Source organism: Silurus aristotelis (assembly GCF_946808225.1).
Source record: "Silurus aristotelis genome assembly, chromosome: 1".
NCBI lineage: Eukaryota > Metazoa > Chordata > Actinopteri > Siluriformes > Siluridae > Silurus > Silurus aristotelis.
The window spans coordinates 25,377,409-25,390,121 of record NC_139574.1 but is presented as its reverse complement, the minus strand read 5'-3'; the positions used below and the strand labels follow the sequence as shown (position 1 = coordinate 25,390,121).

Sequence of the window (12,713 nt, the reverse complement as noted above, 5' to 3'; positions counted from 1 at the left end):
TGTGTGTGTGTGTGTGTGTGTGTGTGTGTGTGTGTGTGTATATATATGTGTGTGCTACAGAAGCAGCCAGCTCCAGTCCTAGTGTTCTTCCATAATGATGGCTCTACTTTCCTAGATGGCTCTTATCTTGCTGCTGTAGGAAACATCATCGTTGTGACGGCAAACTTTAGAGTGGCTGCTTTCGGATTCCTTAGCACAGGTACTGTACACTCCAGCAACACTTTTTTTTATTTTTATTATATAGCTTTATTTTTTATTATTTGTGTTTTATTACATAGTAAGAAGCTAGTCTGTTCCAGACAACACTAACTTTCTGTCTTTTCAAGAATGCAATGTTTTAAGTGCAAATTTTAGTGTGGATTATTATGTAATACTACAATACTGACAATATAATGATAACCAATATATAAACAAATCTGAATGTTAACGAATGAACGTTAAATATGGTATCTATCTAGTTACAGATTACAGGATTGTGGATTATAAAAACATGGTTGCATGATTACAGGTTCCAGTAGTCTTCCTGAGAACTATGGGCTGCAGGACCAGGCAGCGGTACTAAGATGGGTACAGGCGAACATTGCACTCTTTGGAGGAGACCCCTCCAGAGTGACAGTGGGAGCAGATAGGAACGGTGCAGACATTGCCAGCCTTCATCTGTCTTCATCATTATCCTCATCTCTGTTCCACCAGGCTTTGCTTATGGTAAGAGTCATTAGAGGATAGTGCACAAGAATAAAGATAAAGCTTTGAAAATAGAAAATAAACTTATTCCTTATCATCTGTGCCTCTGGGTTTATAGGTTTTAAGTTATAATTTTTTTTTAGTATTCCTCCTCTTCATCTTCCTCTGTAACCATACTGTACTCTTGTTGCCTTGGAAATGTATTGATGGATTTCCACTTCTTCCCCCTCCAACTATGCCTTTTTTTCTCTTGCACTCCCGCCAGAGAGAGATAGGATGATACACTGTCTTGCACTCCGGCACTGAAGTAAGATTCCCGTTGTGCAGAGGAGGTGGTGATGTTCTGCTGGTCAAGCTCCATTCTTAAAAGAGATTAATAAATTTGTACATTTGGCATAAACTCACTGGCATGTATTTAATTGAAGATTGGTTGTGATACGATGGGTTCACTGAGTAATCAAGTGGCCAAACAATGATTCGTAGATGATTGCACTACAATTCAGACAATAAATTGTCTAAAGCTCAAATGAGTAATAGACGTAATAGACTAATTTTCCAACAACAGCCCATCTTAGCTAATGATCAAGTTAAGAGAGTCTTGTACCTGCGCACTGCTGTCTGGTTAACGTTGTGAGATCTCACTATAGAAGACTGAGAGATGCGTACTGGTTCAGGGGCTACCAGGCAAGGGCCAGTAAGAATACAACACAAACCATCTGCTATGTCTATGTATGAGGAAGAAAAAAAAGACATCCATTTATTGAAATGCAACTACACGATTTTTACTTTAGTTTTTGTTCATGATTGTATCATTTTGTCAGCATTACCAGAATAGTGGTTGACCAGGTCCTCTAGGCATTGGAATGTTAGACGTGGAGAGATGAAGTACCAGTTGTTTGGCAGACGGAGAATCCGGTAATGCATTATAGATCTGTGGCGCACAGACAAGCTATACACACCTGCAGGACCAAGGCAAAGTATTCACTTTACATGCTCTAAAGCCGAAATTAGCAAGCTGCAGACACTTTACCACATAAAATCGTTTCACCTCTTCGGCTCTCTCTAATCATGAAAGACCCGACACGATTTCCAGGCAGCTGAAGCAGCTCCTCTGCTTTTTGTCTTGCAACACCTTCAAACAGCCACCTGAATACAATAGGGAGGAAGTGTTAGTATTTTATATATATATATATATATATATATATATATATATATATATATATATATATATATATATATATATATATAGTCCTTTATACTGAATAGAAAGTGTGATAAGAAAACAGAAATAGCAGCAGAAACATTAAAAAGGAAAATAATGCATTGCTGTAAAGATAGTGTAATGCTTATATACATTGAAACAAAATTATCCTAGAGCCAATAATTTAAAATTAGGTTCCTATAAAAAATTTTAAAAGTTATGGTTAAAAAACCAACTCATAAAATCTAAAGTGAGAGCAATAACAAAGTAAACAAAAAAAATGATATGAGAGTAAATTAAATGATTAACTGGCACCATACTAAAGTTTCCACATTTTCTATATTTTATTTTTCATATTATTAATAGAAATTTGTTTAATAGTAAAATGGCTCCTGGATGCAGTGATCTTACATATTATAACATAAACTCACTTCTTAATTAGTCATCATCACCATTCATTAAATTTCACTCACCCATGGTAAACCTTAGCTACATGGCAGCGTGGGATGTAGTTTTCCGCTTTAGTCTGAAGAGAGTAAACCTTCACCCAGTAACCCTCACTGGGAGAAGAAGAACAGAAAGGGTGAATAAATGTCATGGCCTTCGGAATAAACACTTAAAATGTATATTTTAAGGCTTTTTGGCAACACAAATACTAAAAACCTTTAAAAGGGTCCTCTAAAGGGTCATATGAAAATAACAAAGAGTTGGCTTATAATGCTTCATGTTTTTGTAAAACTCAATTGTAATAACCACTTATAGAACCCACCGATGACTGGTTACTACAATAAACAATAAAGGCCACATTTAAAGCAGCTTCTACAAATTTCAGCTTTGGAAATTGGGAAATATTTAAAATAATATATCCACAGAAGGGCTTTATGGGGTTATAAAGTAAATGTTATAAAAAATACAACAATTAAATGGCTGGTGAAAAGTAATGCAAAAATTAAGGAAAACTGAATAAAATTGCCAAATTTAAGGTCTGAAAACAATCATGTGCAAAAGTAAAAATAAAAATGAAGTGAAATCAGCTGTCACGTGAGCTGCATAAACTTCCTGCAAAAGTGTTGTGGTAAGCAGTGTTAAGCCTTAGCTTTAGCTGAGCAATCGACATAACACAAGCCTTTAATATTGTTTAGTATTACCATGGGTTAGTATAATTATTAATTAATAAAAAATAAATAATACTTAAAATAAATAATAATAAAATAAGTAAATAAAGTATATAAAATACATCATATAAAAGAAATAATAATAATAAAATCAATAAAAAATATTTATCATTTAGCCTAATTTAAACACTGCTAAATTTAGTCACTAATTTTTGTTTTAATTATAAAAGGAGATGTAGACTATTGTACAAACACTTGGCCTGCCGCATCAAATTAAAATCGACTGCAATAAAAAATATAAGTTGAACCATCAGCAGGTCAATTTCATGCTACTTGTGTTCAATTAAAAAGCGCTTTAGAGATAACAGCTTGTTAAAAAACAGCTTTTACACTTTTATAAAGAAAGAAAAAAACTAAAACAGACTGCGTCAAAGATATTTGGATGGATTTGGATGGACTGACGTAAAAGGTGGCCCATTATGCATGGAAAATCTAAATCTGAAAAGATTATGCAAATAAGAGTCAGTAGACCATATTAACTAAACATTATTTTATCCAGACTCTATCAGTGTAGCGGCTTACTTTATCTTAACAATATGCAGTATGTTAAAGAAAATATATATTGTATTATTTGTGTAATATATATTATTTAATTATTATTTGATGCCAGGAAATCTAAAAAAAAAAAGCATAAAATGACAAAAAATAGATCATCAGTCTGCATTTGTGTTACGACCATTTTGTTATGATCGCACTTTAATAAGAACATGTTAAAGAAATTCACTCCATTTTTCAGAGCGTTCTTTTACACATGAACAGTTGTGAAAGATGCTAAAGATAGTTGTGAGAGTACTCACTCTGATACGAGTCTTAGCCAGTCTCCTGTCCTGAACAGGGGCTCGCAAATTGTAGGGGGAGGATAGTCATTCAACACCACTGCTGGCTCCTTATCACATACTGTTAGACAAGAAACATACTTTAAGCACATCAGTGAGAAAAGCATTTTAAATTATATAAAAAACTTGTGTGTTGAATGCATTGTTATGTTAGGTGTTGTGTTATGATGCTTTGTTGAGGGATCTGTTATTTTGTTTTCATTTTTTTTGTTTTGAATGTAATTTGATAGTTTAATTACTTATTGGGTAGTATCAGAATGCAGTATGTTTGTTTAAGTTAAACATAATTACATTTTGGCCTTATTTATTGTAGAAATATAATTTGTCATACAAAACACTTTTATGTGTATATGTATTTTCTGTCCGTAATTCCATTTGTATTATAGTTTTAATTATAATTTACTAATTGTCTAACCTTGTGATGGACATAAGTGTAGTACAGTAATAGACAGTATTAAGTATTTTTTTTTAAGTATTTTTATTTACTTTACTACATTTGAATGCATAATATATAACTTTTTACTCCACAGCAGTTCAGGAAAACATGCTGTTTTTCTCACGTTTGAAAGACTGAATTCATTAAATTGCATTAAATGAAAGTTATTATATATTATTTTTAATAACTTTTTTCATAAACATTATAACACTCAATAATCATCTTACCTCTTGATGGGAGATTGGCAGAAGTTGTAGTTTGTATGAAGTCCTCTCTAGACTTCAGTATCGCCTGCACATTACCCATTAATCGAACTGATTTCCAAATGTGGCAGTTAACCAAGATTCAGAATATCCATGCAGTTGCTATCTTTTATTCAACCTTTGAAAATAGGTTTTACTAACATGTCTATAGTCCAGCACTCGGTGCGGCTGCTTGGCTATTTGTACAGCTAAAAGAAGAGTTGACTGTGACTGTAGTCGATTAGAATGGGGAAGCTGCTCACCACATTTTCCACTCTAGCAATGTACAAAATAGGAAGTGTTGATAAAGCTGTCAGAAGTATGCAAATTCACACATGCATTGCTGGTAAAAAAATAACTATAAATAGGTGATAAAATAATTAGAAATAACCAAACCCTTCTGTGAACATTTCTGCCTTTATTTAGCATAAATATAAAATCAATGGTTTGATAAATGTTTTAATATATAATGAAATGACCCATCCAAACCTCCGAACATTGCTTTAAAACATATGTATAATCGAAATTTGGTGTAGTAAAATGGCATCTCTGTGTATGTATTCTTTTAGGGTGGCTCAGCATTTTCCCCAGCTACAGTTATGAGCAAGCAGAAAGCTCAGGAGCAGGCTGTATCTCTGGGTTTCGAGCTTGATTGCTTGTCATTAGATCCTGCACAACTACTAATCTGCTTGAGACAAAAATCTGCTGAGAGCATCAACGCAGCACAGACCAAGGTCACTTACCTGTTCTAACACTTTAAATACAGTACTTACTAATCTTAATGTCCTAGCTAATAATTAAATTTAATAATTGACATTTGTGTGTGTGTGTAGTTATTGGCAGTGAGTGGACCCCTGCAGGCCTGGTCTCCAGTGGTGGATGGTGTGGTGGTTAGGGAACAGCCATCAGCAGCCCTGAGCTCTGGACGCTTCCATAGAGTGCCACTAATGCTGGGCTCTTCTGTAGAGGATGGTCTGATCAGCCGAGCTAAAAACATCAAGGTCAGAGCAAGCAGGATTTGATCACATCAGTGCAGTACCCAGTGGTGTACAGAATGTAGTATTTTTATTGCATTACTGTACTTTAAAGCATCTGTAATTTATAGAGTATTTGCATTTTGGGAAACTTTTACTTTATTACATTTGAATGCATAATTTCTGTTTACTTCACAAGAGCTCAGAAAAGCATGCTTCCTTTTTACTAAGGACTAAATACATGAAATTAAATAAGCTGCAGTTTCTTACTGTATATATATATATATATATATATATATATATATATATATATATATATATATATATATATATATATATATATATATATATATATATATCAGTGGCGGGCCGTGCATTTGGTATCTCTGTGAGGCAAATATGAATCTGATTGGTTAAAGAAACAGACCCATTGGTAATATTCTCTATGGGAAATGGGCCAGCAGAACAGACTTTGAAGGCCCTGGGCAGATTAGATTGACATGGCAGCACATTGAGGATGAAATCTGCCAAGAGAAACGCTACAAAATGAATAAACTGTTGGGAATAAATTAATACATTTTCATGGAACAAATATTAGAATTTAGGTTGTAAATGTAGGTCAGTGCTTCTGATATTGTTTAGGCCAGAGAAGGCTTTGCTGGTTTTATTATTTAAGGGGAGATTTGTAATTTTACTCAAGTACATAAATTATGTACTTTGTATACCACTGAAAGTACCATGTGATGCTTTTATGTATTTACATTATATTGTGAAAAACTATACCTTCCTCTGTCTATCGCATGACTAGAACTTTGAGCAGCTTCAGGGGAGAGCAGACAGTAAAACTGCTTTCTATGAAGCATTGTCCAATTCACTGGGAGGAGATGAAGCCAACAAGTTTGTGAAAGAAGCAGCTACTTGGTTCTATTCTCTGCAACACTTTCCAACTCCCTCTGGCTACAGTGTCTTCTCCCGTGCTCTGGAGAATGCAACGAGGTGAGAATTCAGACAAGTCTCACAGTGATATCAGAATAGAATTCAGTTGTATCATGAAATGGGGAAGTTCAGTGAATATTATATACATTATAGACTTTATAACAGATACTTATAACAGAGACTTACTTATTCTATTTTAAAGCTGGTGTCTATTAGATTCAATGCACATTCAGAGGATGACACAAGAGGATTGACAGTCATGTCATGTGCATTACATGCCCAAAATATCAGTGAAGCCACTGGTGTACTAGTAGTAGTAGTATCTGGTTTGGGGGTTCGGGACACATACAAGGGTTGTTATCAGCTAAAGATGTATTCATTTCCCCAGTATTACTAAAATTGTGTCTCAGATGACATGAAGTATGCATCCAAAAATAATCCAAAACAATCTATGCAGTTAAAGCTGTGTGTTGTTGGCTTTCTGGAGAACATGAAGCTCCCTAAACAACTTTTTGTGATACTTGTGAGATGCCAACACTTCAACACTTTGGTGAGAAGGGTGTATTTTTCTGGTCTAACGGAAGGAACTTGCCACGCTGAGTCTGACTGAAATAAACTAAGTGTGAGTGAAGTTTGACTTCATCATTTGTGAGGTTATTCAGCTATTAATAGAGACAGATATGTTTATAAAGTTGGGTTTTGTGTTTTTTTATTGCGTGACTGTGTGCCTGTGTGACTTTTGGGACACCCTGTGAATTTTAGTAACTGCTCATACATTACATTTTTTATTTTGAATCAGTCAACTGAAAGCTATTGTTATGTGAAAGATGGAAAGTCAGGGTGTGACTTTGTTGCCCTATTCCGCCTACATAATAACTAGTGTTGGATGTAGCATGAACTACGACTGAACCACACATACTGAAGTGCACAGTGTAGCAACCAGCAGCACCACAGTGTTTGTTCTTGTTATTCTAACAGGTACTGCATATAGCTATGAGGTGATATTATAATTTGTACTCTAGTTAACTGTGGTATTTTAACTCACGTAAAGAGTGTCCATGTCTTTGACACAGATTATGTCAAATATTTGGCAGAACCTTAATTTTAAACCGGAACCGAATAAATATTTATATCTTCTTTCTTGATCATTGTTCTTTGTTGAGTCAGAACACACAATTTTGAACTTTTGAAAACTGTTTTTAAAAATCACTATTTTATCATTCCTTTTTTACCAAATGTGGTGCAAAATATAGATCAGACTGAGCACTTATTTAATCCTTTAGATCCCTTTTTTGGCCATTATTACATGTTAAATAAGCCAGTGCCACTGTTCACTGGAATAAATAAGTGAAGTGTACTGTATATAAAAAAAAAAATATATATATATATATATATATATATATATATATATATATATATATATATATATATATATATATATATATATATAGTGCAATCTATTAGATATATATTTTTTTTACACTCACAAATTTGCTTTAAGAAACACAGCAGATACAGGCTGTGAACCTGAATCTTTATTAAGTTGTTTTAGTCCCTCTCCCTTGCGTGCTTGCACAAACAGGATGCTAACTTAATATCATTAACCAACAAATCATGTCTTTTCCACTCACCCTACATTCTTCTTTGGTCTTATTTGTGTGCACACGCAAACACACACTGGCAGACAGAATGGGAAAACAGAGACAAGCATAAATACATGATGGTCAGTTTATGTGAGAAATCGAATCAACTCAGTTTATGTGAGAAGACTCTAATGTTACTCTTAGCACACCAATCTCTTATTAGAGTGATATTTAAGACTGATTGATATCTATTAAAATTATCATTAGCCCAAAAACTTCTTTTCAACTACAAATGAGGCTACAGGTGCTGTGGCAAGTTAGAGTCAGAAGTTTCCTCCATCATTTATTCCTCTAAAAATGTTCTGCATGCTGTTGAACTGATGCTGACACTGTATGTTCATGCTAAATAGTTACCACCACTCGTGTACTTTCATGCACGTCAAGGACACCAGGACTGGAGAAAACCAAAAACTGAAATGACAACCTCAGTCAACCAGCGTTGTCTTATTTGAGCATTACCATGTACGATTTATTTTGTATGTTGCCTGTTTATCACAGGAAGGATAGGAATCTGAGACTTGAATATGTTTGTATGCTCTTGACTATTGTTTTTCTACCACAGAGATTTATTCATCACCTGCCCTTCTGTTGAGATGGCCAACTTCTGGGCCTCCAGCACTCGCTCTGCAGTTTACATGTACCACCTGCCCCAAGACATGTCACACACAAGGTACTGTATAATACCATCTGGTATTGGCCTTTATAAATCTTAGTAGAGATTGCTTACTATTCTCGGAAAGGAACAACAATGATCAGTAAGTAGTATAAGAAAGATGTGTTTGGGACTGGAAGCAGAAGCTTAAGCGAGAAATGGAAAGATGGGGATATTTTATGGACAATTAGATATCACTAATATTTAAAATCTTTCATGCTAGATGTACTAAAGATTTTGTGCCAGTTATTTTGTTCACAGACTCAAGGTTTACAGTATTGGTGAACCCACAGGCTTATTTTACACTTTTCCTTCTAAAACAGTGTTGATATTTCATCTCCTCTGGATGTGCAGTATGTGTTTGGATTGCCACATGTTCCAGAAACACGAGAACTCTTCACTTCGACAGAGAGAACTCTTTCACTGCAGATCATGAGCTACATGGCTAACTTTATTAAATCTGGGTACATTTCATTGCTTCTATTTATGTGCCTTATTCTTGACCATGTGGCTTGTGCCTATTTATATTACTTGTGCCTCTCTTTCTCTGTGCAGAAACCCCAACGTTCCTCTCTCCGTGTCTGGAGTATCTTTCAGTGAGCTTTTGCCTCCCTGGCCACAGTTCCTGCCCCACCCGAATGGACAGAACTATAAGGAGCTGTCTCCAACCCTTAGTAACCACAAGAGCCTTCAGGCACTCCAGTGCTCTTTCTGGTCCCAATACGTGCCAGTTCTGAGCTCCTCTACAGGTCAGTGATAATCTGTACTGTGGGTGAGCTGTACAGGGTGTCTTCACTTGACCTTAAATACCAGCAGGGCACATAAAGCCTTGTTGCATTCAAATGTCAGATTATCTTGATTTAAATTTTTTATGGTGTTTCATCACCTTTATGACTCTTTCACTTTCAGGAAGACTCTTGTCCAAGAATTTGGATGGAATGAATAAACCATCTGAAGCTCCAAAGCCAGAGCCTTTTTCAGATTTTAGCTCTTTGGTGAATCAAACCAAACCCAAGTCTGAGAAGGATGCTTATAGTTGAACTGTCTAAAATTTGATTTGAGCATTTGTTCAAGACTATTTCATTTTTAGCCACAATCGTATTTTTTTCTGGAGTTCTGTGTATATTTGAGTGATGTCATAGTGTTCCATTATTATTGATTTAAAAAATAAAGATACGTTATAAAAACAAATCGATCTCATTGTTTCCTTTTACTGCTCTTACAGATGCATTCATAGTCTCAGCTTTATCAATTAAGAGTAGCTGTAAAGTACATTTAATTAAAAGATGCTAAAAAACATACAAACAATTGTATTCATTACTTTGTCACTTTGTACAGGGGGGTATTAAAGTTTCCATTCCATGGCAAATGAACAAAAGCTTTTCCAAGCTATACATTATTGCTTCAGAACTTCGTCTGCTGGGTTTTCTGGTTCAACCATCTGCACACTATCATTTGCCTTTAACGTAGAAACCAGACCATGCAATTCTTTATATCATAAAATGTTAGGATATGACAGTTTAATGCCGCAAATTAATGCTTATAGAGTTTCCCAGTACAGGTTGTCTAAGCTACCAGATTTCATGCAGAATGCTTTATCCTGCAAAAGTGATTCAGAAACACTACCCACAAATCAGTCATGAAAATTAGATTGTAAAGATATGACTATATCACTGTCATAACCCTATAAATGTCAGGCAACTGAGGAGAAAGTAGGCATAAGAAATGTCTTTTTTTATTATTTTTTTTAAATTTCATTTATATACCTGACAAGAAAATCGTCAAAGAAGTTCTCATTGACAAAGCTCTTGTTCAGGCTTTTCGCGCAGCACGATGACACGTTGCATATACAGGACGTAAGCCATTGTTTATCACAGACAGGTGTCTGTGTTCATAAAGTGCCCACTGGGCCCATCTCTGCCACTCCTCCTCCCATTCACAGCCAGTGCTCAACCAATTCATGCTACTAGACATACCTCCAACACATGTTTGAGGTTTGTATGCTGTGATAAATGAATTAAATATGATTCTGAATTCAAGATTGTAGCTAATATTTTTTTTTAGCTATGTTACATGGTTTTACTTATTTGCATATAAAACAGTAGCTTATAAATTGCCAGAAATTACATCATTTAAGTTTTCTGAAATTGAATAGCAAAGTGGCAGTGTGCGATGGTTTGGGCATACAGATTCCAACATATAATAGGCTTTTTTTTTTTTTACATTATTTGTTAAACAAAACTGAAGTCAAACAAAAATGTAGTCTGTTTTAAGGGGGTACTCTATAACCCCTGGGTGTAATAAAATTGTAGATCCTCTCTAACCACTGCTTATCCTGATTTCCCACACTCATTTATGTCACTGGACTGAAAAGTACTAGACTGGTGGCAGAAATACCAAAAATATGCCCCCTACCTTTTACTAAAAACCTGGTATATGTTAATTGGAACAATAAAGTTATTAGAATCCTACTGTAAACTTATGGAAAACAAATAGCTGAATAGTCTTCAAAGGGTTAATTGTTTCCAGATTCTATAAAATTTTGTCTACCTGGGGGTAAATTCTTTGTCAGCATTTTGTCATATAAACAAAATGAACCTGACAGGGACAAACTCTCTTTTCAACAAAAAAAAAAAAGAACGAAAAGTAATTAAGAAAAACAAGGAACCCTCCTTCTGAATAAAATTCAAAAGAAAAGCTAGTTACAGTTTTACCTATAGTTAATAGTGTGTATTTATATAGTTAGTTTTAACAGCTCTGAGATTTAGGTCAGATGCAATACTATATATGGTTTGTGTTATCTTAAAAATAAGTAACAACCATCCAATTTAGCTGTTAGCTAAAAAAAACAGTAAAGATGTAGATGTAGTATTCTTTTATAGTAACAGTCAAAAGTTTAGTTGTTTTTCTTTATTTTTATAATTGTCAACTTTGTACATTAATACTAAAGACATCCAAACTATGAAATAACATGCATGGAATTGTGTGGTAAACAAAAAAATGTTAAACAACCTAGAATATGTTTTATATTTTAGACTGTCCAAAGCAGCAACATTTAGCTTTAATGGCAGCTTGGCAAACCCAAGGCTCTCATCATATTCACAAAGTAGTCTCCTGGAATGGTTTTTAATTCACAGGAGGGTGTTGCCAATAGTTAATTTCAGACATTTCTTGCCTTTTTAATGTGCTTTAGACCATCAGTTGTCTTGTGCAGAGGAAAGGGTGAGTACAGAGTCAATAGCCCTATTTATGCTACTACAACTACTGAACAAATCCATATTATAGCAATAAACATTCACTTAAATAAAGCGAAAAGACATTTAATTTCAATTCATTTCAAACTATCAAGTACTATGATAAAACAAGCTCGAAACATTAGGGAAATCCCAGGAAAGAAAGGCCAAGAGCTACCTCTGTTGCAGAGGATGAGTTTATTAGAATTTCCAGTTTTAACCAGCAATTTACATAAATGTTTCTCCAAGGTCAAGTGGCAGACATATTTCAACATTCATTGTTCTGAGGAAACGGTGTGAGTCTGGCCTTCATGGCTGAATTGTGGCAAAGGAACCATTACTTTCTGTAATGTAAGAACAACAAGCAGAAGAGACCAAGAAACACACAGAATATACATTAGATCAGTGGAAAACTAACCTTTAGTCTGATTAGTTATTATTTTGTTTTTAACTACCATGTCTTTGTTAGACACACAGAGTGAACAGGTGGTTTCTGAATGTGTAGTTTTCACTGTGAAGTTCCCAGGTGTGATGATGTAGGGGTGCTTTGCTGATAACACTGTTGGTGATTTAATCAACAATTGAGGGCACACTTAACCAGCTTGGCCACTACTGTATTTTGCAGACACATGCCATCCAATCCGGTTTGCACTTGGGACCGTCATCGTTTCCCAACAGGACTATGACTCCAAACACACCTC

The 12,713-nt window shown here is 34.9% G+C and overlaps 2 protein-coding genes across 2 annotated transcripts in view; one reads left to right on the top strand and one right to left on the bottom strand.

Moving 5' to 3' along the window:
* Positions 1 to 9,970, top strand: part of tg (thyroglobulin) — a gene marked incomplete at its 5' end in the record, with an annotated part of 33,816 nt that extends 23,846 nt beyond the window's left edge. The window contains 9 exon segments of the mRNA XM_083556501.1: positions 61 to 199; positions 509 to 705; positions 5,144 to 5,308; positions 5,408 to 5,575; positions 6,357 to 6,544; positions 8,690 to 8,797; positions 9,103 to 9,243; positions 9,335 to 9,528; positions 9,689 to 9,970. Coding sequence (XP_083412627.1) covers positions 61 to 199; positions 509 to 705; positions 5,144 to 5,308; positions 5,408 to 5,575; positions 6,357 to 6,544; positions 8,690 to 8,797; positions 9,103 to 9,243; positions 9,335 to 9,528; positions 9,689 to 9,819 — 1,431 coding nt within the window. The 3' untranslated portion in view covers positions 9,820 to 9,970.
* On the bottom strand, positions 222 to 4,852 carry sla1b (Src like adaptor 1b). Its single transcript, XM_083556357.1, has 7 exons — positions 4,560 to 4,852; positions 3,858 to 3,957; positions 2,359 to 2,445; positions 1,733 to 1,830; positions 1,512 to 1,643; positions 1,289 to 1,409; positions 222 to 1,046 (listed from the first exon to the last, which is right to left on the bottom strand). Exons 1-7 carry the CDS (start codon positions 4,636 to 4,638, stop codon positions 824 to 826), a joined length of 840 nt encoding a protein of 279 aa, XP_083412483.1. The 5' UTR covers positions 4,639 to 4,852; the 3' UTR covers positions 222 to 823.
* Positions 9,971 to 12,713: the final 2,743 nt, after the last annotated feature.